Source organism: Pygocentrus nattereri, chromosome 15 (assembly GCF_015220715.1).
Source record: "Pygocentrus nattereri isolate fPygNat1 chromosome 15, fPygNat1.pri, whole genome shotgun sequence".
NCBI lineage: Eukaryota > Metazoa > Chordata > Actinopteri > Characiformes > Serrasalmidae > Pygocentrus > Pygocentrus nattereri.
The window spans coordinates 29,612,288-29,638,900 of record NC_051225.1 but is presented as its reverse complement, the minus strand read 5'-3'; the positions used below and the strand labels follow the sequence as shown (position 1 = coordinate 29,638,900).

Sequence of the window (26,613 nt, the reverse complement as noted above, 5' to 3'; positions counted from 1 at the left end):
ACTTGGGGAATAATTAATGTTTTACACTATAAAACAAAAACAAAAATCCCAAACGTCTTCAATCTTAGTAAAAAATTTATTACTCCTCCATAGACTTCCGTTTTGAATTAAAATTTTCTCCATACACTTGCATACTGAATGTAATTCAGAAAGTAGGAAACACTTTTTGGCACACACAGGATTTACAGCATTTTGCCATCTCTTAGGCCTTGCTGGCAACACTTGACCAGTCAAACCCTGCCCCTCTGTTGCTAGGGATGAGTCAGGATGTTTCAATATTCAAATAGTCATGAACGTTTTCAAAAATGAATTGGCTTTTTCAGTATGTGGATAAATCTGTCTATAACATTAAACATTCTTATAAGAACCATAAGATGTCTGAACTCTATACTCCACCAGAGGGAAATAAAGAAACTGTGTCTTGAGTTTTGGACAGTTTCTTATTTGTTGACTCTAAAGAATGAAGCATAGAAATGCTACTAAAACCAGCTAAATGCTATTGTGTACCAGACAAGAAACTCTCCATTGTGTCACCAGAGGATCTCTACTGCCAGGTGGCAGATAGTACAAAGCTATAGCACATAGGAAGTGTCACAGAAAAGCGCAGATAAACATGAAGCTCAAGCTCATTTTGAACTGGAATGGTAAAAATTTAACGGAAAAAAACTTTCAACATCATTTAGTGAATTTATCAGGTTTGGTTTTAGCTAACTAAATCTTCACAAAGTCTGTTTTCCAGGTGAAATATAAAAAGTCCTGGCAAATATTAATAATTAGCTGAGGTGAAAAAGGAATGCCTGTTTGTCTTAAATACTTTAGATTAGCCACATGTCAAGTACTATGGACTGGTGTTCTGAGTTTAATATAGTACAGTAATATCAAGATGCTGAGAGGCAGCACTGTCTCTGGTCGCTGTCTCCAGACACATCCCATGTGTGGTAGCCAGAATCCTTAAGATTTCTCAGTTTTTTCCCCTGGAATTATGCCTTAACAATTCTGATATTAACTTTGATTGAAATGCTCATCCCTATGCATTTTAATAAGTCATGTGTTAGCTATCTTTGGTAGCACTGGTGATGCTTTTGCATGGCTGACATGACAACTGTGGACTTTGGTAAAAATAACACTAGAAGAAAATGAAGCAAAAGTGGAACAAATGGTCTCTCTCAGTAATTTTTTCATAAAAATTTTTATCTGAATGTCTTGAAAAGTTTACCACATGTCCACATACTAGCCAACCTAGGCGACCTCCTAGTCCATAATAAACTAGCCTGCTAGCAAAGTTTAACAGATGTCCTCCTTCCAGTTTGGTTTGTTTTCAGTCGGACACATATATAGGGCCTGGGGATGTAGTGGTGGCTGAATTGTCTTTGTGCTCTGCTGTTTTGGTGTTCTTCAGCCTCAGTTTATGAGGCAGAGCGGCACTGGCATCAGCTGGTACCTGCTGCTCACCCTCCTCGTCTGACGTTGCCCTCTGCCCTCTGGGCCTCAGCAGTGGAAGATCTGCATAAGATGCAGCCAGCGGAGGAAACACAGGGGCCAAGAGCATGGAGCTGTTTGTAGAGGGAAGGAGGCCAGGGACATCTAGAAGGTAAGGATAGGGCCTGCTGATGTTCATGGAATGTGTGGGGAGAAAGTTTGAGCCAGGGTGTGCGGCTAGAGTGGAAGGTCGTTGGTATCCAGGCAATTGGGAAGGTTCTTGACTCCTTCTGTCCCAGTAGAGCTCTCTGTCTGGAAAGGTGTTTGGAGTTTGCTGGGTGTATGGATGCATCTGAAGGAAGCTTCTCTGGGGGACGGTGTATGAGGGGCTAGAAGTGAGGAGACCATAGCGAAGCTTCAAAGCCAGTAGTTCGGCCCGTAGAGCTGCATTTTCCTCACTTAGTGCCACAAGCCGTGTCTCTAGCATGTAGTCGTTCGCCCGCCGCTTCTCTCGTGAACGCTTGGCCGCCTCATTGTTTTTGCGTCGTTTTTCCCAGTAGGAAGCGTCCTTTTTTTCCTCCGGGGTGAATTCTCGCTTGCGACGCAGACCTAGGCCTCTAAGAGAGGGGTCCTCAGGCTCTTGGTCGGCTTCCCCCCTCAGCCGCAAGAAGGCAGACTGCATTGTACCCAGCATCAGCAGGGTGATGTCCCTGCCTTCAGTCTCTGAGTGTTCGCTGTGGTGCTTGGTTGTTTTTTTCTTAAGAGCACTCCTCAATTACCTTCACAGTGCTTCTTGTACCTATAATGAAAGTGAACATAAAAAGATGTCATTTTTTTGGTATGACCGTGAGGTGTATCTTATGTAAGACCCTATGACACTACACAGATTAAAAAACAACTGATTTAAAGAGATATCACCCACGGAGACAGTAGGATATCTCTGTTGAGAATCTCTTCAGTGCCTACTTTTGACCACAGTTACATGAGCTTCACAAAACCTTGGTTTCATGAACCAAATGTATAGTTACATTCCTGTAATGGGCTGTATGAGCAACAGAGGTGTAATGAAGAAGGAAAATTCCCCTTGTGGTTGTGACAAAGTGTATGAGAACTCATCTGAATGCCTCAAAGCTTCTGTATGTCATGTGTTCAGGTTACGACAGAAAATTCAGCTTACTGTTAGTTTGTGGTGTAAAGGAATCAGTAATAAAAATAACTGCAGTCATTGCAGTATGCCTAATAAGGCAATATAAGATACTGTTGCTTATGATGCTGATGATTTAAACATTGCCCCAGTATTTTAAATTGGCTTGGGCATAAGCTAGATTTATAAATACTCACTAGCAGAGAGTGGAGCATAAACTAAAACAGAATAAAATCCAACATAGATATTCTATGTATTTTAAGTTCAAAGTGTTTTTAGTCATGTTTTATCTACAACTATTTACAGTAGTGGGACAGGTAGCAGAGATTTACCCTGAAAAAGTGTAAGTCACAGAATTCACACTTATTTTATTCACATTGTTGTTGCTGCAAGTGCTAGCCAGGCAAAAGTACAGCCTCCACATAACAGGGTTAGTTATGTAGTGTTACAATGAAGCCTGAGTAAACAATGAGAGGACTCCATATCGCCCTATATGAATTCAAATGTGTTTTTTTCTTACATACTATGGACACCATGCACCATTTCAATTTTATTGTACTGATATTTATTTTCTACCTTATGGTCAAAAATAATATGCCATTTTTAAACATAATTTACAATCATTTATTCTACTGAATATATTTTTAACATATTTAGCATGGAGAGTTTATATGGCATTGTCTGTAGATATTGGGTATAAGTTTATGTTTTCATTCATAACTGAGATTTTTAGGTTGCTTGTATTAAAATGATTAATTTTCCTCAAATGCTCATAAAATTGTTAAGCAAAACCAAAATGTGTTAGACTGTGCCCACTCTCCTCTACTTGACTTGACGTTTCAGACATTGACATTGTGGGAGCGCTTAGATAGTGGTAGCCCCCACACTACTTTGTAGGCTAAGACTGGGAAGACTAGAGAGAGAGAGAGAGACAGAGAGCGAGAAGAAAGAAATTGATTGTGAGATAGTCAAATCAGCTGTATTTTCCATGTTGATTTGGTTCCCTTGTGAAATCACTGGCACACTGCAGTTCTTTTTTGGTCAGGAGGACTCGTTTTGATCAGTTTAGTCAAACGGGTGCCATTATAGGCAAAAATTGAGTGGACATGATTCAGTGGACGGCAAAGAGGTAACATCAACTATAGAACAAGACTTGTGGAAAACATGCAGTAATGGAACCATACAGGCCTGTTTGCGACTTCTTTAATTCATCCCTCATCCCACTCAACACCAGCCTCCACATCTCTACCATCTTGTTTGGGTTTCTGACTTATGACCCTGTCCACTCTCTTCACTTGTTGAGTGTGTCTGTTGCTACTGGCTAACCACATCCTCCACCCCATCCCCTCCCCCGACCCCCTACGCACACAAACACACACCTCACCCGTTTCATCTATTAAGCCCTCTTCACAGGTAAGAGATCAGGGCTGATAGTGATAAAGACTGAAATGAAAAACAGGGCAAATGAAACAGATGCTCAGGCCAAGCAGAAAGCTGCTTAGACCACGTTGATTGTATGCTCAATTGAATGAGAAAATAAGGCCTCGTTTGTGAGTACACACATGTGCAAAACCACAGCAATGAGACAAGCTACATGCACTATAGGCGTGCATATCAGTTAACACCATCAGAAAGCAAGCTAGAAGTGTCAAATGATTTACCCGTTATGATGAAGAGCAACGATCTAGCAACAATATAGCAACCCTGAATGTTTTAAATGTTAGTGGTCAGAGAATTAAATTAAACACAGATATCTACAGTAAATAACAGATGATTGACCTTAGAGTATTTAGCAGGGGAGAACCCTCAGAGACTGCTGATTTCTGGGAATTAAAAAATACATTATTATAATTTCAGTTCATTTTTTATGAAACATATTAATTATTAGATTTAAACTCTGCAAGTATTGAAGTAATACTCTTATATTGAGAGTTGGGAACAAATGGTTTAAAATCCTGAAACACCCAAAGGAAAACTGCCCAGTTGGTATATAGGTTGATAGTCATGTGAGCTCTACCTTTGGTAAGGCACTCAGGAGCTAATGACTTTCATGTTAGTTTTGGCTAATCAAAATCTACACATTTGCATATAACTTGTGAATTACTATTGTTCCTTTTTTGGACTTCTTTCTGTGTGGTACATGTTGTCACATTTGTTTTGCTGTGAATTTTAGGGTAATGTCTGCTGAAGCCTGCATCCCAAGTTTTGGAAAAAATTACATTATGCCCCTTACAGCCTAGATAAATGACAGATTTAGACTAGTTGTGTGGATTTGTCTGTAATGTTTCCATGTCTGCAGGTTAGCGTTTCTGCTAGTTCAAAGAATAATCAAAATTTAGATTGGATAACTAAAAACCAACATATTTAAGAAGTGACAGTGGAATTAACCAATCATGTTACTGTTTACAGCAAGTGGGACAAATTGTGGTGGAAATTGCCCTTCTGGAAAATAGATAAGTGATTGACTGCAAATTTCTCTCATTCATAGAACATTCCTGATGACTCATTAGAAATAGAAAACAGATGTGGCAGTGCTGTGCCAGGCCTGTTTACTGAAAAAGTCAGTGTTAAACTGCTGCAACATAAAATATTTGATAATGTCTGTTGTCTGTTTTAATCTAGAATGGCCAGTGCACCAGTGTTAGCTTAGTGCTAATAGCAATTAGCATCATCGTAGAGGTGTTTTTTTTTTTCTTTCATATTTGCATTTATTTTCATGGCTTCAACTGAAGGCAGAGCACCAATAGTCACAGTTCACCTAAGGTGTACAGCCTGGTATAGGTCTTTGAAGACAGTTTTTAACTCAAAAGGAGTACCCCAAGTATGTGTTTTAGGATCATTAAGGTTTATTTTGTATAATCAAGCTCCGATACTGTTTACAGTCTTTGTTTTGTTCTTCACTCCCAGCTTTTGTGATCCAGAGCACTCACCTGGTATATATTTATTTAATCTATTGATGTCAGTTATTGACGTCCGCAAACCTGCAGAACTGTATAGCTTTGTGGGTTCTCAGGTCTGCTAGAGAAGAACACTGAGGTACAGTCTTTGTGCAACAACAAATACGTACCAATAAACATACAAATAAAGTCACCAATAAAATCCACTATATGTACATTTACCATGCAACTTACCGTGCACTGAATTAGTGTTACTTTTGCTGTTAAAAAAGCTGTTAAAATACTTCCTGACGGGTACTTTTAAAAAGAGTTCTTGGGACTGTAATTGAAGAAATAAGATTAAAGCACAATAACAGAACACCTTGTGCTCCAAACCGCTAGTAGTTAAGTCATTAGCATTCAGTCACTTTTAGAGATAAGTTTAATTTCCTCTCACAAGTGAGTGAACTATAACACGTTAGGAAACCTTTTTTAATGAAGTCTTTATATACCACCTAAGTGTGAGCTGGTACTTTTTGACAAGGTGATGTCATTCAGAGTGACTTGGTGAAAAAGCAGTGTTTTATAGAAACTTACTGAGTCAGAATTGCTCACAATGGTGGTGATAGGGACCAGACATCAAGACCAGACATCATTTCTTCTTTTCTTTCTCTCAAAAGACAGCATATTTTTTCTAGTTTACCATCATTAAAACTGCATATAAACACTCAGAGGACACATGTAGGTTCACCGATTGTTTTGGATAGTGAATAAAATGGCTGTGTTTGCACTGTAGACATCATAAACACGACCCCTCGTTCCTATCAGCATCATTGTAAGGAAATCAGTAAGTTTCTGAGTCAGTAAGTTTCTCTACAATGCACCATTTCATATCAAATCCAGTCAGAATGACTTTGTTTAGATATCAACTGTAGAAAGTTTGAGAAATCTGTGGAATTCCCCTTTAAGTCCCCCAGAGGTGTCCAAAAAGATGAGTTTGTGCTCATTATGTGCCCACAGGTCAACTTTCCTCCTTCCTGTTGCTTATTTATTTTATTCATTTATTGACGTTTGTTTGTTCAGTTTGCAGTTCTGTTCTGTATGACTCAAATGGGAAATTTATCTCATTACTAAGATGGTGACATAATTATATAGTAGCCTACACAATCTGTATGAGCTTTACCACAGGTTTACATCAAACACACCAAACACACCCTAACCGCTTGAAAACAAAGTTCCTAAGTAGTAATTGTTGTGCAGATACAATTCTAGGGAAAAAAACTTTATTTGGATACTGGTATAAAACCTTTACATTATATAATTTTGTTTAAACTCTAAAACATCTTTTTTTGTTTTACAACAAAATAACTCTTTAAAAATGCATTCACGTCAATGTTTTTTAAAGAAGCAAAGGTTCATCTATGGCACGTTGGCATTTTGGCACTATTGTTGTATGCTTGCATTTTTTCCCCCCAATCAGAAGCTTTTGGTCTAATATTTCGGCCATGGTGGGAGACGCCACAGCTGTTCCTTTTTTAAAGAATGTTTCTATGACGAGCTTATAGCAGCACTTAAGGTCATTTTACGCCTCAAGTAACAACATATATTTGAACTATATGTAATGTCTTATTTAGGATATTGTATTAATCTCATTAGTCTCATGTCTCATGTCAGACAGAAATAATAAAGATAACGACTTGTTACCCTATATGAATTAGATAAAAAATAGAGTTTTTTTTTTGCGACAGGGTTTGTCCCCACATACTGCTTCTAAGAGCTAAGAGTTTGTATCTAGTTGAGATAATCTTTCACACTTTTCACACATTTCTGTGATGCTCTGCTTTGGTTGGCAACTGTTAGTTATTGCTGTATTCTCTTAGAGATATCAACTGTTATCGTAGCTCATTAGCAGTTTATAGAATCCGAAAGTATTACGCACTTAACTTCATGTTGCACTAGTCTAATGTTGCAAACATTATCCCAGTAGTGGTTATATTAGACTAAATTAGCCAGTTCTTTTTCTATGCTATAGTGTGTAATGCATCTGCAGCTATCGTTTGGGTCTCAGTTGTGCCATGTGCCATCTATGCTGTCCCCAGACACATCAGGCCATGGTCAGCACCAATGGCACATGTCATATATGTAGTAGCTTTCATTTCAACCCCTTTAACTCACTTAAATGGCCAAAGTTATTTTAAACACTTCTAAGAGTAGTTTAGCCAGTTTGCGTTGAAGTTCCTGTAGTTACCGAATAATAAGACTTAGTAGGTAATTTTAAGCGGCTAATCTTCATGAACCTCTGAAGTCCAGATTTCTAAATACATGTGCCTTGTGGTCAGCATGTGAATGTTAAAGTGATATCATTTTTAATGGCATGTAATATTTGTCTTTACTTGTTTTTGTTTTGGTTTAATTGGACTTAACATTCTTTGTCCTCAAGACCTACTTATGTAATTACAGCAAGCTTTTGTAGAGGTCATTGATCTTACACGTTTGAATAAAGGTCATGGAGGTCATAGATCCTCGCAGACTCTTTGGGTACCTTATTTTGAACGTCTTGTAAGCTCCTGTATATAAGAATGCCTGCTAAGTGAATACATTTAAATAAGCATAATGGCCTGAGAACCATAAATATCCTCTGCCACGCGCCATATGCGGTTCAATATAATTTCACAGCTGTGAACTGTGAATTAACATGTTTCTCGTAAGAGAACAAAGGGCCTCTAGCCTGGACATACAGTTCTAGGAAGAACTTTTCATTGCATTATTCAGAGGTTCTTGAAACTTTCAATTAAAAAGGTTGTTCACACTCATCTCATGTACAAAAGTAATTCTTTAAAGGACAAAAAATTGAAAGCTTCTTCAGGGAACCAAAAGTGGTTCTTCTACACATTCAAAAAAGTTTCCACAGAGTGTTCTTTGTGCAATGCCGTAAAAGAACTACTTTCGGTTCCCTAAAGACCTGTGTATTATAAAGAAATTTGTGAGTCTGGCGATCCTTTCATAGGCGTAATATAAAAGATTCCATCCAATTTAAGGGTTCATCTCAGGACTGTTTATATATTATGTTGAGATTTTTTAAATTTTTATAAAGGGGCTTCACACTCACACATTTAGAACATTTTCTTTAAAACACATCCGCTGAAAGGTTGTTATGGAACCAAAATGGCATACGCTGTGACATTGCGCTAAGAATGCTTTCTGGCATATGCTGATAAAAATCTTGCTTAAACGTTGTTTACTTTGGCTTAACAATTATGAAATATGTTACATTAACATAATTCCTATTTGTAAGTTCTTAATGTAACTTACTTCAAATTGATATAACTTTTTATTTGTGTGTAACTGACATACGTATGTGAATCATGTGAATTCAACTATTTCTTTCCATGTAGCTCAAATGGCTGTTCCATGATAAAGACAACTTTGAAATGCAGCCTATGCTACGTTACTTTGTATTTTTCCAAGTTAGTTTGGATTCTCTGGTTGATACCACTTGACAGACCTGCTGGTACTTGAAAGAACTGAAAACAATGAAGAGTGGAGTAGCAGATCTGACGTGTTTAACAGCTAAAAATACATCTACGTTTGCTCAACTGCTGTGTCTCTGCCAACACCTCACAGGGCCAGCCTCACAGAAACTCTTTCTTTGCCTGTCTCTTATACCTTCGTACATACATGCATAAAGAGGAGCCCATATTCTGTTGTTCAAATCGGCATGCCAGACGTTATACATTGCTGAAGCTGTAACTGGAAAAACTGCAACACCAACACTGAAAGAATTGATTTTCAGTTTTTGGTTTCATGGTGTGCAGTCAATGCTTTGGAGCTGAAAGCAGGATGAAGACTTCCTGGCTTGCAATCTCCTGAGGCCTTAGCCAAAGCCGCACCTGCTGCTTATTAACCGTCTAATTTTAGATGCCGCTTTTCAGTAACTAACTCCTCTTAAACTTCTTCTTTTTTGCCACCTAATGTTTCTTTGCCTAAATGGCACCTGTTCCTTCGTTGAAGTGTATTTCTATGTTATTTTCTGGACAGTTGTGAACAGAAAACAAGGCCTCGTAGCTAGAGACTGCAGCTGGTATTTTTTTTCCTTGAAAGAGTGGCAGGAGTGGATGTATGATGTGTTGATCATTCATTCATGTACTACAGTTTGTGGTTGCTTTTGGCATTGAATATCTGAATGTGATCTGTATGTTTTAGCAATAGATCTTGCAACGTTGTTCCCCCTAAGCAGCTCCTTAGTATACTAAGAGGACTGATTATAAATAGATATTTAAGATTCTATGATTAATATCTTGTCTCACATCCGTTCTAACAGTCACCTAAACCAGTGGCCAAAGATCTATATCTGTCTCTCTAAAACAGAGTCCTAAGATATAAGCCTGATAGATAATCTAAGGTCAAAATACAACACTTTCACATCAATTCAGGACAGCATAGCATCTTAAGTATAACGCAACCTATTGTTGTACAATGTGTACCAATTTATGAATAACTTTATGTCCAAGCTAATGCCTTATAGTGTAATCCATCCTGAACAAAACAATAATCTTTAAACTACGATATGAGTAAATGTGCTCGGCATGCAGCAGTTTTACAGTTGATTATCTGAACGTTATGTTTTTTTTTTTACTTCCTACTAAAAATGTAATCATTCCCCGGCCGAAGCGATAGAACCAAGCTATATGGAATACACCTCAAAACATGTCTTAACTAATAAACATCGCATAATAAGAGCAAAGTAATAGTAATAAATGTGCACATTTATTATTTGCGACCATAACCATCACATAACTGGCCAATGTATCTGCATCTACATCGTATTCCATAATACCCCCCTATGTCATCAGAAAATAACTTGGAAGCTTACCTTTTGTGCACAGAGTGTTGCTGGGTCTATCTGTTGCTGGATATTGGCGTAAGCATGGGCGTTCAGTATGACTTCAATCGAATGACGCTAGCCACCGTAGACCCTACACCCACTCCTGATAGTGTGTGGGAACTGAATGTCTCACCTGACGTGGAGTGTTAGTGGGGTGGTCTGCTTTCAAGCACGTGGCTTCTTTGGTGTTATTGTCGCTGTGAGTTTGAATCTGCCTGTCTGCCTCTAACACGATTAATTCTGCCCACAAGCCCTTCCATCACCCTACTTCTCTTAAACACCCAGCTCAAAGGTCTGCACTGTGGTCCATGTGTATGCGTGTACGCATGTGTCTGTTTGTGAGATTGTGAGAGCGAGCCCACACAAAGAGTGCAGTAGTGGAGCTGTGGTTTAATACTCATCACATTTACAGTTGTGTAAATTTGAAGGCCTCTACACAACACGGTGAAGCTACTCTCGCCTCTTTCCACCATTGCACTCATTGTTATACTGTCTTTGCAAATCATTAAACTGGCTTACTTACATAACACTGAGTCTTGCCATGTTGGGTGGGGTGGAGTGGGGGGGGGGTAAATTTGAGCGCATTAATGAAAAAGTGAGCAACACTAATAAAAGGTAGCATTCGTAAGGCCATACGGCACCTATGCAACTAATATAAAACTACATGTATAAACATCTATTAAGGCCTATTTTAACAATGGTCAGTTAAAAAGGCTGCTTTTGTCAATTTTGATGTGATTTCACTTCAGGAAGGGTTATGAGAAGGGACGCATGTAAATATCTGTGTAGGTTCATGTCAGTTGTCATTAAGTAGGTGTTGTGTAGCCTTATGAAAACCACGCTTCAGTAAAGTGTCCTCAAAATGGGAGCTTTACATACTTTTTAACCCTTGTTTAAGTTAAAACATTTTATCAGCAAAGTGGAAGGGCACATGGAATACTCTTCAAAAATTGTGTATACAGTCAAATGCCAAGGTTTGAATGTCCCTGGTCAAATTTCATGTTTTGATGGCTTTCTAAGAATTTTTCTACTAAGAATTTTTTCTTCTAATACTAGAATTTTTCTACAGCTTTTACTGTGTAGCTTCCTTTTATTTGCTGAGTTTAACATGTTGGAAAAAAAAGTTAAAAATTACATAATAAACAAACTATAGTATTTATACATGCCACATATTTTATATGCACTGTTAAAGGACATTATTATTATCAGTACACTCACTGTTCATTTTATCAGCTTCACTTACTATATAGTTGCACTTTCATAGTTCTACAGTTACAGACTGTAGTCCGTCCATTTCTCTGCACGCTTTGTTACCTGTTACCTTTACCCTGTTCTTCATTGTTCAGGACTCCCACAGGACCACCACAGAGCAGGTATTATTTGGGTGGTGGATCATTCTCAGCACTGCAGCGACACTGATGTGGTGGTGGTGGTGTTAGTGTGTGTTACGTTGACGCAAGTGCATCAGACACAGCAGTGCTGCAGGAGTTTTTAAACACCTCAGTGTCACTGCTGACTGAGAATAGCCCACCAACCAAAAATATCCAGGCGAATGCTTCCTGTGGGGCCTAGAGCTGATCTGATGAAGGACTAAAGGATGACCAACACAAACTGTGCAGCAACAGATGAGCTGCTGTCTCTGAATTTACATCAATAAAGTGGACCAAGAAGGTGGGTGTGTCTAATAGAGCAGACAGTGACTGGACACAGTGTTTAAAAACTCCACTGCTGTGTCTGATCCACTCATACTAGCACAGCACATGCTAACACACTACCATCACGTCAGTGTTACTGCAGTGCTGAGAATGAACCACCACCCAGACATGACTTGCTCTGTGGTGGTTCTGTGGGGGTCGTCACCATTGAAGAAGAGGGTAATAGGGCACTAATGAAGTATGCAGAGCAGCAGAAGGATTACAGCCAGCAATTGTAGAACTATAAAGTGCATCTATAGGAAGAGGAGCTGATAAAATGGACAATGAGTGTAGAAACAAGGAGGTGATTTTAATGTTAAGGCTGATGGGTGTATGTTTAAATATGTTTTGTTTTTTATGTATTAAATTCAGCAAAATAAACAGTAACTGTTTATTTACTTATTATTGGGGGGGTCCCAATTTGTATCTGTAGTTCTGTATTTTGCAGAATAATGTAAGAATAATAATAGCAGTGTTATATGTTTCCATCTCAGTAACTCCTGAAGCTTGAGTTATTTTTTAGTAACTTCTATTAATTATATTTTGAATCAACCACAAACCTAATAAGTTATGTAGTTATTTTTTATAGTGAAGTGTGAATCCATGTATGGGCCCTAGGAATTTAAGGGGTTAATATATTTTCAATATAACATGCGCGATGTTCTCAGCACAAGTTACTTGACCGTGTAGACTGTAAACTAAACTTAAATGACCAAAACATTTTCAAATGGAAAAGACAGCTTTTTGCTTGGGCCCTAAAGAAGGACCTTACACATTTGCATGGGCAGTGCGCCCCCTGGTGGTCACTCCATTCACCATTGACAGTGTGCTAATATATGAGTAAATGGTCCTCAAGCATAACTTGCTGTAGGCCTACAGCGGTGTATAAAACCCTGATAACGTAGTGGTCAAACCCTTTCACACAAACATTTGGTAAAGACCTCCTTTCAGTGACCCTACGCTGCTGGTCTCCACTCTTAAGCACAGTGTTCATTGCTGATGGTTGTTACTAGGTAAAAGGTAACCTTTTTAACCTCAATAGCTCAACTGACAACTGTATTGTTTTCAAAGAACTGTCCATTGAAAAAAATCAAACGTATACATTTTCATTTAGTCCAGATATAGCTGATCAGCCAAGATATGTTTGGTCTCCAAACTTCTTCTGCTTCTTTACTTTAGTACTGGAGCTACAAAGCCAACATTGCTAACAAATACTACCAGTCAATAGTCACCCAAATAGTTTTTGTAAATACAAGCCCAAGACTTCTCTCAACCTGCTCAAACCACATCAACTCTCTTTGTTAAGTTTGTGCAGATTTGTCAATATGGTCACAATGTGACTTATTGTGGACGACAGAAATGAATGCTGTGGCCAAGGGGCCAAGACAAGTGTGCAGAATGTCTCACTGCACCTTAAACCACAAAATCTGAAAAAATGACAACAAATACAAACACGTTTCACAAACTTAGCTTAGCATGACTGCATGTAGTCTGTATGTAATCAGTATTTTGCGCTCTTGAAATATCACATAAAGACAATTTGCTTTTTTTTGTCTATAAACAATGCAAAAAACATACAACACGGCAAAAAATACCACACATTGACAAATAATACAAACTAAAGGTTAAACTGCAGTTCTCATTCTGATCAAATGAAAGTAATTTTGAGATATAGTTGCACACAGTTCTCATAGCAGTCTACAGGTGGCATATAGGTCTATATCATAAGTGTCTTGTCCTGGATAGCTATCTACACCGGTCAGTACACAGCGCTTCCACCACCTGATATGCGTTGACACTGAAGCTCTACTGGCATCTTCTATTGGTGGTTTAATTAAACACAGAAAAGGAGCTCTCTGGTTTTACTTCATAGCTAATTATGTTGGTTATTATTGCTTTTGGGAAGCAAATGACTGTGAATTCAATGGTTGGCAGTATAGCAAACAACCATGAGTCCACTCATTTAAGGCATAACCATTCCTATCACAAAATGATTGCAATATGTGAGCGACTTCATAGAAAACCTTGAAGTTAGGTGTATGCTTTATTTCATGTTTCAGTAAATTCATCATGTGTTTCTTGTGCAAAATCCATGTATATACAGTGGTAATTGCTTATTTTTAATTGTGAATATGCAAATCTTTGTACTTCTCTAGAAAGTCATATGATGTACACTAATGAATAATGTAGGCGCCGCAGTTTTATGTAAACATCATGTTTTTATGTCTCAATCATCCACTGAGCACAGAAAAAGACAGAACACTTGCATTTAGAAAGAGGTATATGATGCAACATATATATCACAAACTTTCTCTCAGAAGAACTGTATCTGGAAGTGACTGAAGCCAGTACAGCCAGAAGACTGGCCGGCTAATTGGCCAATGGCAATTAAAAAGTAATAATAATAATAATAATAATAATAAAAATCAGTAATCTGAGAATGTCAAGCTATTGAACTGTTTTACTCGTTCACATATAAGGACGTGTTATGCCCCTTGAAACCCTGTGGCAGGGGAATACTAGTAATGAATTAATAAAAAATAACAGCAACGGCTGAAATATATATTTTTATATGTAGATAAAATAAAAAATAAAAAAAAGATATTTTTTGCTGTCAGAACTGAGACAGTGATTAAAATGGTTTTCTTTTCTGACTGCAATACAGTTTGCAGCTGAGTATAGTCATTAAAGGTTGTGGTCGTTTTAGAAGTTATACTTTCTCACCTTTCTGGGGCTGTGAGTGGGGGTCTCGTTTATATTTCAGTGTCTTTCTAAAAACTGCCTTTAAACGCCAACGCGAGGCTCGTGCAGTTATCAGTGAGAATGCTCTGCAGTGACCAGACACCCCAAACCAACAGTAAACAGCCGGACTCTCGTATTTGCACCACGAACTAAGAAAATCGCTGCAAATCCGAGCAGAAAACTGAAACCGAACTGAGCAGCCGCGCGTTTTCTGCTGGGAGCAGGTGAAGTGAATCTGTGCCGGGGACACCGCGGAGAGTGCAGCGTGTGCTTTGAACGGGCACTTTCTCTTTCTTTGATACGCCTCTCGGTGAAAAACGGCTCTTTTTCGTTGCTTTCGCTTGTCATCGCATGGATCTCGACATGGTCTCCGACCTTCATACCTGCGGGGCTGCTCTTTAGCTGAGAGACGCTGCGGCTGCTGCACTGAGGGGTCAGGCGGAGCTGCGATGCGCTCAGCCTGCATTCAGCTTTATCTCTAAATCTGCCGCTAACTTTGTGTATGGGCTATATTAAATGTGTGAACATGTGGTTTAGCGAGACCCTGCGTGACGGGTTCAGATGTGAGAAATAATAAAAAAAGCTTGAGAACGCATCCTCATCGGTACCTCTTTCACATTTCTGTGTTTTGTCTTTGATGAGCCTGATCAGAAGCTTTTATTGCTGTTTTACACGCCGAATCCTTAACAGACGCTACACACGAGCTCAGAGGACAGCAGACCTGCAGTTGGCACGTGTGATCAGGTCCATGCCGCATGTTCCACAGCCGTAATGAGTGGAGTAGAGGCTGCACCGTAGTGTAAAACTGGGCTCTGCAGAACGCACTCTTCCTTCCTTGCTTTGACATCTCAGAGCCGTTTTTACTGGCATGCAGAAAGTGGTGCAAACAGCAAAACAATAAAAGCAACTGAAATAGCGTTAGCAGTTTAACAGGCTGTGTTTTATTAAAACAGAAAACATAACAAAAACTGCATAAACTAACAAAACTACAAAGAAATGGACAAAATTCATCCAAGTGTCAGTACCAAATATTACTAATATCGGCCTAAAAGAACTTGTACTTGTGGTCAGTTATCACATCATTTACAGGCATTTTATTATGTCATTTGGCCTAAGAGAGTTCATCAACTGTAAAACTAAAAAAAAAATCATTTGATTTTCACTGTATTAATTTTTTTTTCTCAAGTCAGTTTAGATGCACCAGTGTTCTATAAATAAACGGCTGTTCTGTATAAATAAACTTTTCCTGTTATCATTTGAGTCAATGAAGTTAAAGTTACTGGCTGTTTTACACTTAAAACGTCAGATCATTTTTCACAGTGTGCTACTCAATCTTTTGAAAACCCTTTGTTCTGTCAAAAACATATTAGATGATTTCTTAAATTTCCCATTTTTTTCCAATCATAATAACGCTTGGCCGAAACTGCGTTTCTGTGTTTTGTAAACACAGTTACAAAATTTGACTTCTAAATCTTATTTTGGAAAACCGGCTTCGTAATTTTATTTCATAGAAGAAATAGCTTCTTACATATAGTTCTGACTAAAACTGGATTAAAGCTTGTAAAAAAAAAAAAAAAGTTTAAGTTGCAGATCTTAAAAGATTATAAAGGATGGTAAAATGACGAGTTAAACGTAAAATGTTAAATGTTCACCATCTTTCTTTCTAAACATTTTGCTTTTGTAAAGATGCCCTTCAAATAAAAAAAGAACAAAAATACAAACAAAACAAAATAAAATAGAGGTACAAACACAGCACATATTTACATGTAAGACTTTATAACAAAGAATGGTCTGAATGCAAGGTAACAGGCAGGAAGTATTTAATATAGGGTTCTGCACTATGCTGCAACTTATTGAATGAGAATGACAAACCGGTAATGAAATCTCTGTAAAGTTAACAGTTTATGGTGACTGCCAAGAAGCATACACACTGCTGTGGTTCATTACATTTATCTCATAGTCAGTTTTCACATCATTTACATCAAAAGCAATCGGAACTAGTCCATCACTGTATGTTAAGGATTCTCAGGCCTTAAATACCTTCTGAGCTGTGAGATTTCAGCAGAAAGCATGCTGAACTTGCCGTTGATGTTCCAGAAGGAGTTGATACCATTATGAGATTCATCAGAGTCTCTAAAAGGCAAAGAGAATGATTGAGGCCAGCAGGCGTGAAGAGGAGATGGGCGCAGGCAAGATGAGCCCCACTGCAGGAGCAGATTGTTGTGCTGGTTGGTGGGGTGTTTTAACCCTGTCAGAAGCCAGTTTTGAGTAGGCTGGGTGGTTAGGGATGATGGAGATGAAGGTGAGTTGGATGAAGATGACTCTTGCTCATTAGTTGGATCATTAGTGGATGATACCTGCTGGTGAGTTGCTGAATCTGCCTCAGATGATCGGCTCCCTTGAGTGGACTGCTCTGCCGGTTGGTCCATGCTTGGTGCATGTGGGGGGACGGTGCCGTTCCTTTGTGGGTTCTTCTGTGAAAGAATCTGGGAGGAGTTGGTAGGGGGACTTGCAGAACAGGAACTGCTTTGGGGCCAACACTGGTACAAATCTGTGGGTGGTATGGCGGCACTTAACCCCCAGAGAGAAGACTGGAGATGGGGCTGTGTGGGGCACTGAAAGGGTGCGTTGGAGTGGAGTGCATGGGCAATGTCTGCACCTCTTCCCAGCCCCATATGGTACTGTAGGCTCAGGAGTTCAGCCCTTAACTGAGCATTCTCCTCACTCAGAGCCAGCAGCTGGCCCTCCAACATGAGATCGTTGAATCGCCGCTTCTCCCTCGAGCGTTTGGCTGCCTCGTTGTTCTTGCGTCGCTTGTCCCAGTACAAGGCATCCTTCTTCTCGGCTGGGGTCATCTCCCGCTTGCGGCGCCTGCTGGGAATGAGAGAGCCTCGATAGGAGTGGAGGTTCAACAGCCTTCTGGCCAGCAGGGATGGGCCCGGCAGTGGCACGAGCCTCCTCGCACTAATAGATTCATCTTCTTCACCTGTCATATCAGCCAAGGAAGTAGGCAAACACATCTCTGCAGGATGTCCAGGATTTCTGAAAGTGGACATGGTTCTGGAAAGGACAGAGAGGTTGGTGACTGTCAGGCTTCACGGCTAAAAGCAGCATTCTTTTGCATGTAAGAGGCCTTACTGGTATTACAGGCAAGATTGTAAACAACAATGGTATCAGGTATTATGATGGATAGTAGTGGTCAGTTTAACCCCTTAGATGCACAGGACCCACCCGCCGGCCCAATGATTTATTACACACTTCTATAACCTAAGAAGAGCACAGCCAGTTTGCATTAAAGTCCATGTAGTTACTGAATAATAGGCCTTAAAATGTGCTAAGCCTGGGATTTTAACACGTCTAAGACACATCTTAGCACTTGTTCTGCCAAGCGCCCCCCAAAAACAGTTTGGTTTTTGAGGGCTGTTGGCAGAGCAATTGTGAAAGGATGTCACATGACAATATTGGTATGGTTCCTGCAAAAACCCCATGCTTAATATACAGCATTGTTTTAGTTCAAGTGTCAGTTTAACTGTGTGCTGTTGTATAAAGATTAGATGTTAAACAATCAAGAACAGCGATTCGCCAAACAGCATGTAACACTCACTAAGACTTTTGAAGCTGGTTAAAGTCAAGACTGTAGTTCCACCTGCTGTTTATAACACACTTAAACTGGCCATTTTGAACAAATACTCCAGCAGTTCCGATTTTTTTCTGTTTTGTTTTATATAATCCCCTGTGGTAAAAAAATCATTGGTTTTGTCTCCAAGGTCTTATTGTAAAAGTCAGACAAGCGTGTTTTGGAAAATGTCAGTTCTCGCGATCTGCTCTCCGTTTGTGTTTGACGTGTGCAAGAACGAGCCGCCTGCTTCTGTCTATTAACCCCTCAACAGGCCAGGCTTATTTCACACTTAGCCGCGTTATTCATTAACTACAGGGACTTCAACGCAAACCGCGGAGCTTTTCTCGGGTTATAGAAGCGTGTAATAAAACTGGCTCGGTAAAGGGGTTAAACGCTCAAACACTCCTCTTCCTCACGCCTGTGTGAAAGTGCGCATAAAGACTGCTGGACTTTACCTTTAAGCTGACCGTCTCCACCGTCCGCGCTCAGAACTTTTGAACAGACCGGCAGGTTAACCGGAGGTTAAATCTGTTGAGGAGACTCGCGAGAGCTGGACGTCGCAGCCAATGAAAATTGAGAGTTGTGCGCGTGCCCGTGCGCTAGGCTCGCTGAGAGAAGTGAGAGGCTGGAGGTTTGGGGTGAGGGGCTACTCTCCCTCCCTCAGCGGCGTATGGAGGCGGAAAGTTTATGCCGAATACTTTTTTTTATATCGTTATGACTCACCGTGTGTCTTTCTCACCCTATTTAAAAGAAAAGAAAAGAAACAAAACGGGGCGAAAAGAAAAGCGTTCTGACTGGAAGCTGTGGCCGAATCACCTTCACTACTGGGTAACAGGTGGTGTTTACCTTTGAGCGCACCGTGATTTCTTCAGCACTCTTGCTCGACACTCTGGGTCAGATTGGTTTTTGGGCTTCAAAACCATTTTCAGTATGATACTTCATCACGTCCTCAGGAACGGTGTTAGGTCTAAATACCAGATGCATTTTAGGTCAAACCTGAGATTCGAATTGGTGACTGAGACGTGAAGTAAGCGTTCAAGCTATGAAGAAATGGAATGAAAACGTTCATTCAGCGTTAGGGTTAGGGTTTTTGTATGAATTAGGAGTCAGAGCAAGCTATAACTCGTACACCACGTGTTCTGTTAGAAATGACCTTAATACTGTAACTTTAAATAAAAAATTTTTAAAAATCTGAAAAACGGAGTAAATGTAACCTCCTTGTTGTGTTTAGTTAGTTACACCTCATTGAAACATGCCTTTTTCCTTTCTTTCTGAAATGAATGGTGTAGTATTGTTACTTTCCAAGAGTATCAATCACTTCATAAAGTCCAAAACTAAAAAAAAAAAAAGTTGCAAAAAAAAAAGTTTAAAATCAACTGTTTTAAAAACAACACGTTCAGACATCTTAAATCAGATCAGCCCCGTCCGTTCATGTAAGGAGTGCTTCAGCTTGAGTGCTTTTTGAATGAGCTGCAATAGAAGCCAGCCCAGGGTCGGCAACCCAAATGTTAAAAAGAGCCATTTTGTCCTTTCAAAAAAAAAAATGAAACCAACTTGGGAGCCTCAACAGTGTATGTCCATTTGACCGTCTTGACTGGAAATCTGTCTCAGTATGTGCTAATGTTCTAGTACAGACCAAAAGTATAAATGAAAACACAGACTTACTTTGCTCTGCTTTAAGCTTTAGCTCAGCACTTTTCTCGCATCTCTGGCAGGACACTTTTATGCAAAGTAGAGCAGTGTTTTGTAAAATGTCTCTCAACATTTTATTTTTTTACGAGGCTGAAGTCAGCTTTTCACTCGCCAACTTCTTGTTTGAATTGTCCCATTTCACCTTAAATGGTGCCAGAACTGCTCCATTTAAGATGGAATGGGAAAATTCAAAGGAGAAGCTTGCAACTACAGCTTTGTGACTTTTTAGTGTTTGACAGTTTCTCGTTGCAGATTACACATATCAGGAAACCTGCTGGAGTGCTTATCAATACAAATAAATCTGTTCACCTCCAAGTTATCAAAGTCCATCTTAAATCTTTTTCTTTGCTTTTTTGTTAGCTGCTAGCTAGGCGAGATTGTTGTCGTTGCTATGGTGACCAGCACTCTGTGTTCCAACCTTCAGGGTTAAAGGGTGAACTCTCAGTTCTACATTAATTTCACCATTTAAGACCATTTATTGTTAAAACTGTGTTAGAACAATCGTCAGAGCTTTATTTTACTGCAGCGTGGGATTATTTTACCTTAGAAAAATCTAATTCTGCTGTTGAGCTGCAACAGGGCAGTAAATGTTGTCGACCCCAGGGCCGGCCAGTCAGAACAAAGATCATTGACATATGGCAGCCTTAAGGGCACAGTAACAAAAGCAGCCTGTTTAAAGGCTAAAGAGAGTAATTTAAAATGGATTAATACTGTTTTTGGTACATAAAATCACACAAAGTGGAAAAAATAAAATCCACAAAACGTAGGTTGTTCACTTGATTTGAACAAGGGACGCTGACTAAAACATTCTTCACACCCAGGTAAAGTATGGCTGCACAAAGAAAAACAGACATATTGTTGGAAAACCTGCTGTTGTGCAGCTGTGAAGAGATCAGAAGCTGTAGACCAAGACAGGGACCAAGCTCATAGCAGCCAATGTTTCACTCTTCACAACACCTGCATGAGACCAATCAAATGCCAGATTGTGAGTACATAGACACATGTGGTGTTAATGATATTACATTAGTAACATATTAAAATCCAGCTGGTGAACATTCAATGTCACAATGTTCAATGTCACATTCAATGTACATATTACTGGGCAATATTTTAACTGAAATCGTTCACCTTAGGTTATGTGAATGCACTGAATCATCAAAACGCCCACTAAAACTTCATTCGGAACATCTGATGCTGGTCAGAATGCTCCCCAGCACAGAAAAAGTGATTTTTTAGAGGGCTAATCTGCATATTGCAGCCTTCTGTGATGTAAGTGAAACCCAATATTGCAACATTTAAAATAAACAATATTTTGCAGCCTGCAAATGTGTGGGTCAGCGGTCAAAATCCTTTTCTTATGATAAATTGTTATCAACAGCAAAGTGTTATCTGATAAATGACATTTTGCAGCTTTGCTGTTGACAGTCATGTTATACAGGTGAAGAAAATGGGGCATACAGTATACTGTGGGATGAAAGTACAGGGGCTTCTTGCGGTAATTATGGGGGTGTCCAGGCAGTGTGGGGTGTGTGGGGTGTCGCATCTTCTCAAAGGTGGTGATCTGCTGTTTTGTGTGTGTGCGTGTGTATGTGTGCGTGCAGGGGGGTATCACTTAGTGTTTGCCCGTGACTCATCAAATAGCCCAGTGTATTTGATTTTTTATTTTTTTTGCTGTGCTGCAAGTGACTCATAACGTCCCCATGAAGCTCCTTCGAACTCAAATGTTTTTACCGTGGAGCTTAACCTGAACTTCAGATGTAGATTCATCCTAACCGCAAACACTCCCCCACCCCACCTTCCAGACACACACACACACACACACACATACACACAAACTGGCACACAGGTCGCACTGTTCACATTTAATCAATAACATTCTTACTTGTGCATGTGACATTTTCGCATGGCACTGTTTTCACTTTTGTGCATGCGTGCGTAGGTGAGCAGGACCGTGAGAGAGTGAATGCAGACACCAGGACAGTCCTCTGTATAAGGCCTTTCACCTCTGTATATAGTGATGCACACCACGGTGTACAGTAACACCAATCACACTTTGCTTCATTCTCAAGTAAATGGAAACCACTTCCTGTCTCTCACAACTCCCCTTTCTTGACGACCTAATTTCATCTTGCCCATATCCCGTTCTTTGAGTTTACAACGGAAAGCAAAGCAGTCAATTGTAAGAGGGGTGAAGCTAAGAAAACCCGTACTTTCCAGATTATTTCTTCAAAATAATACTTGACAAACTGCAAGTGCTTATGCTGCAAACCCTTGATAGTATTGGGGAATTTTCCTTGCTATTGCAGTCTTCCGCAGTGAATTATGTACATTCTGTTATATAAGCCTCAATTCCAGAAAAGGTTGGGAGAGCATGTAAAATACTAATAAAAGAGAAAGCAGTGATTAGCAAATTCGTTTTGACCTCAATAAATTGGAAACAGCACATAAACACAAAATTTGATGTTTTAAACAACTTACTCAGCCATTTTGTTCTAACATCCTGAATGTGCCTTGGCACTGCCATGTTGAAATAAGCATGGATGTCTCTGAAAAGCACCAGAAGGAAGCATATGTTGCTCCAAATCTTTTTCAGAGTTAAAGATGCCCATATAAAGGTCAGTAACCAACCCATTCCATACCAGACATTGACTTTTGATCTTTATTCTAGTAACAGTCTGGATGATCCTTTTGTTCATTGAACACCGTGTTCATTATTTCCATAAGCAATCTGAAAGTTTGACTCATCAGACCACAATACACATTTCCACTGTCTGTTGCAAGTGAGCTCCGGCACACATCAGCAGTGTTTTTGGATGCTATTGACAAATGGCTTCCACTAGTGCACACTTACCTCACATACAGGACTAGCATAGTTAGTTTCCCTAACCAAACACACCCTCTAAACCTGTCAAAAAAACAGAGGAGTTCAATCAGGTGAGTTTAAGCAGGGAAATCACCAAACAGTGCTGGTCACCAGCTCTCCAGAGTTGTGCACCCCTAAACTACACCTTTACTGCATGATTGCATCACCTATTTAAGAGGCTGTTTAAATTACTCCTGTCCCTAGTTTTCTGGAACATGTCACAGGCATGAATTTCAGAATGAGCACATATTTACAAAGAACAATGAAGTTTAAGTTATAACTTTAAATATCTTGTCCTTCAATACAGGCTAGAGTGGATTTAGAAACCTCAGCTCTCTGATTATATTTGCATTTTAAATTTCCCCCTTTGTAAGATTGAGGTTTGTGCAATACAGATGCATTTACAAATTTGATGTTGATATGGTACTGCATTACTATGAAACAAATCCTATAGCTACATTCTGTAAGACCTAAAACAATGGAAAGTGTAGTTTGCAATTCCACTTTTTTCTTTTATGTCCAATGTCATATTTTCCTGGCCTAGTCTGTTATGAATATTATGTTACAGCAACTGCATATACATCTCATTTTCATGTGAAATATATCTAAATGTCACAACATTACATCCTTTATAAAAAAAAAAAGATGCTGGTTAAACTTGGTTAAACTTTTCACTGAAAGTCTACATTAGTCTGATGTTACCACATCAAGCCAAATTTGCAAGCATATTTAAGGACGTGATGACAAGATCAGCTCAGGGTATCATTACCATTTACATTTTTATATAGTCAACAAATTTCTCCTGGATTTACAATATGGGTATGCTGCCCCCAAAGCTATCAAAGTGCAGTACTGTGTGAAAATCCAAGCAATGAGCATTTATCTGTTAAAAAAAATCCACTAACATTAGTGTTAGTCTGTTAGCTTAACTATTTTCAAACCACTCACTAAGGAAGCCCAGTATTTACAGTTACCATGTACTACCTGGTTATTAATGAGTCCTTGATTAAATACATTTTGTCTGATGGAATTTAACAAATCCATGCAATGGCTGGTGTGTGCAAAAATGTCAAGTCAAGTCACCAAACCTTTTTGCTTCTACCAGTATTCTTCTAGGCTAATAATAACGTTCTAAAAAACAAAAATATTGTTGAATTGTATTTATGTGTATTCATATTTATTCTAATGTTATATAATATTTTATAAACGCCCTTACTGTCAAGACAAATAGTCCTAGAATTTTCTTGGCAGCCTAAGCCTTTTTGCACAGTAAAACTTATAAAATCATGACCAAACATCATGATTTATCATATGAACAAAATACATTTGTTGTTATGCAGTGTTACATCACTTGTTATGCAGTGCTCTAGGGCAGTTCCTTTCAGGTGTCTTGGCAACACAGCAAATTATCTGACTAAAGGGCAATATATGAGAGCTTTAATTACAAACTATGCAAACAATTGTGTGTGTATATATATATATATATATATATATATATATATATATATATATATATATATATATATATATATATATATATATATAAAAACACTCTTTATGTTTTATATAAATTTAATGACAAATGGACCAAAAGAAACAGCCCAAAATTACTTGAAGAAAACTCTGGTTCTTTTGACTTACATTAGAAGTACAGTTGGTTTTTCCCATCTCCTGTAAAGTTACCATTTTGGAGATACAAGGTTTTGTTCTGACCACAGCGATATATATGTATGAAAAGGTATATAAATCACCCATTTTGCATATTTCAAATGGATATTTAATTTAAGGCAAAAACTGTTTAGTGTTTTTTCTGACTTCAAATGATCAAATAATGCTTAAAATCTCCATCCATTCAGTTTTAACTTTTAAAAAACTGTTAGTGGCAGCGCAAGGTATAACAGAAAGTGATCTTACTTGTCCCTGAGTCCTCATCAAATTTGTGTTTTTGGTTGATATGTAGTGAATTTGAATGATATTTAAACTAATGAACATATGATCCTTACACTCATGTCAACTCTTCATGATGTACCCTTTAATTCTGTGTGATTAATATACCTGAAAATGACTTGTCCAAGATGAGCAACCAAAGAGCTACTCTGTTACATAACCAGTGTACAGAGACTGGGAAATACACAGCTCTGTGATTGCTGTATTATGACAGCAAATATTATTGACTATGACATGTAGTTACATTGACTGTTATATGTTTTTTTATATAATGTGAAAAAGTTACCAAAAGTCAACCTATATGTTTGGTTAATTTTCTAAAATACAATACGTTAACACATCCTCTACAGTGAAGAAACTTGAATAAAGCATTTTTTCTGCATTTTTTAACATGGAAAATGTGCCATCACTTTTGTATAAGCATGTTAAATTTGAATTAAATTGTGCATTAAAATGTGCAGAGATGTGATCTCTGTAGAGGACATGTGCGTATCTTCACTTAGGATATCAAAAAACAAAACATTTTGAGCAGGTTTTTTGTATTTTGCATACAACTGTATAGTACTGGAATTCCTCAAATGACTTACTGAAGTGCTTGTTCCTGACCCCATGTTCCTGGGTCATGTACAATTTCATGTCCCAAATTGCTTCAAATACGGTTTCAGTGTGGACATATTTTGTGGCCTATAGGTTAAAAAACATCTGCATGCCAGGTTCAGAATCACTCTGTGTGTATACAAAACACATCATACATCTAAGCCTCTTCATGGAGGCATCTGTCATTTTGAAACTTTTTTTCAATACATATTTTAATAGCGCTGTTTCAGATAGGTTTGCTGATTCACAGTAATAGTAATAGTAATATTAATAGTAATAGTCACAGTAATAACCAATACGCATACTGATTCACATTGCTTATCATGCTGTGATGCCGGTTTTCTGTGTTTCATATGGCACCAGCTGATGAATATGGTAGATAAAGGGCACTTGAATCTGAATTATTCCTGGCAACCTTTGGCCTTCACCCTTCCACAAAATGTGATACATGAACATTTGAATTAGATAACGGTCCACATGCAATCAACCTCAGATGCACAAATGCTTTGAGCACCTGTGGGGCAGTTTGCAGGGACGGTTTGGATGCTGAGCGAGACATGTGTGTGTTGCGGTTTAGCAGGTAGCAAAGAGCAGTTTAACTGTAGTGGAAACATGAGCGGAAGGCAGCCAGGCCGAATGGTCACACTGGCTCTGAAGGTCTGGGACTGCCTGTCACCAGCTCCCTCTCATCTCGAAAACCACTCAACTGCTGAAAAGCCCACATTTAAAAATAGATGGGCCTGATAGGCTTTGAGATGCACTATTTATCTCCCTTTCTTTGCCACGTGCATGCACACCTACCCACACACTTTTTGCCTGCTAACAGTGGATTGTGCGGGGGCCATCTGGGAGGGAAACTGTTTGAAGCAAGCTCAGCCATGGTTTGTATCAGAGATATAAAGCACAGTGAAGCATGTCTGCATTAAAAAAAAATTCTGCATGGATTCACCCAAAATGCTCTGTGTTTTCTGTGATTAAGTTGCAGTTTTAGCAGATAACCACTAGAGGGACTCAAAGCTAAGTGAGAGGAATGATTGGAATAACTCCATAAAGGATGCTTGCTGAAGATGCTGAAGAATTTTGCCCTTGAAATACTTGAAAATGATTTCAGTCAAATTATCCATTTTCCAGTCTG

At 38.9% G+C, this 26,613-nt stretch overlaps 2 protein-coding genes across 2 annotated transcripts; both read right to left on the bottom strand.

Annotated features, from left to right (window-relative positions):
• Window positions 1-62: 62 nt before the first annotated feature.
• Window positions 63-10,507, bottom strand: nfil3-4 (nuclear factor, interleukin 3 regulated, member 4). The gene is made up of 2 exons (XM_017716795.2): window positions 10,313-10,507; window positions 63-2,218 (listed from the first exon to the last, which is right to left on the bottom strand). Exon 2 carries the CDS (start codon window positions 2,111-2,113, stop codon window positions 1,319-1,321), a length of 795 nt encoding a protein of 264 aa, XP_017572284.1. The 5' UTR covers window positions 2,114-2,218; window positions 10,313-10,507; the 3' UTR covers window positions 63-1,318.
• A 6,056-nt stretch (window positions 10,508-16,563) lies between these two features.
• si:dkey-172o19.2 (nuclear factor interleukin-3-regulated protein) lies at window positions 16,564-18,911 on the bottom strand. Its single transcript, XM_017716794.1, has 2 exons — window positions 18,835-18,911; window positions 16,564-17,820 (listed from the first exon to the last, which is right to left on the bottom strand). Exon 2 carries the CDS (start codon window positions 17,814-17,816, stop codon window positions 16,776-16,778), a length of 1,041 nt encoding a protein of 346 aa, XP_017572283.1. The 5' UTR covers window positions 17,817-17,820; window positions 18,835-18,911; the 3' UTR covers window positions 16,564-16,775.
• Window positions 18,912-26,613: the final 7,702 nt, after the last annotated feature.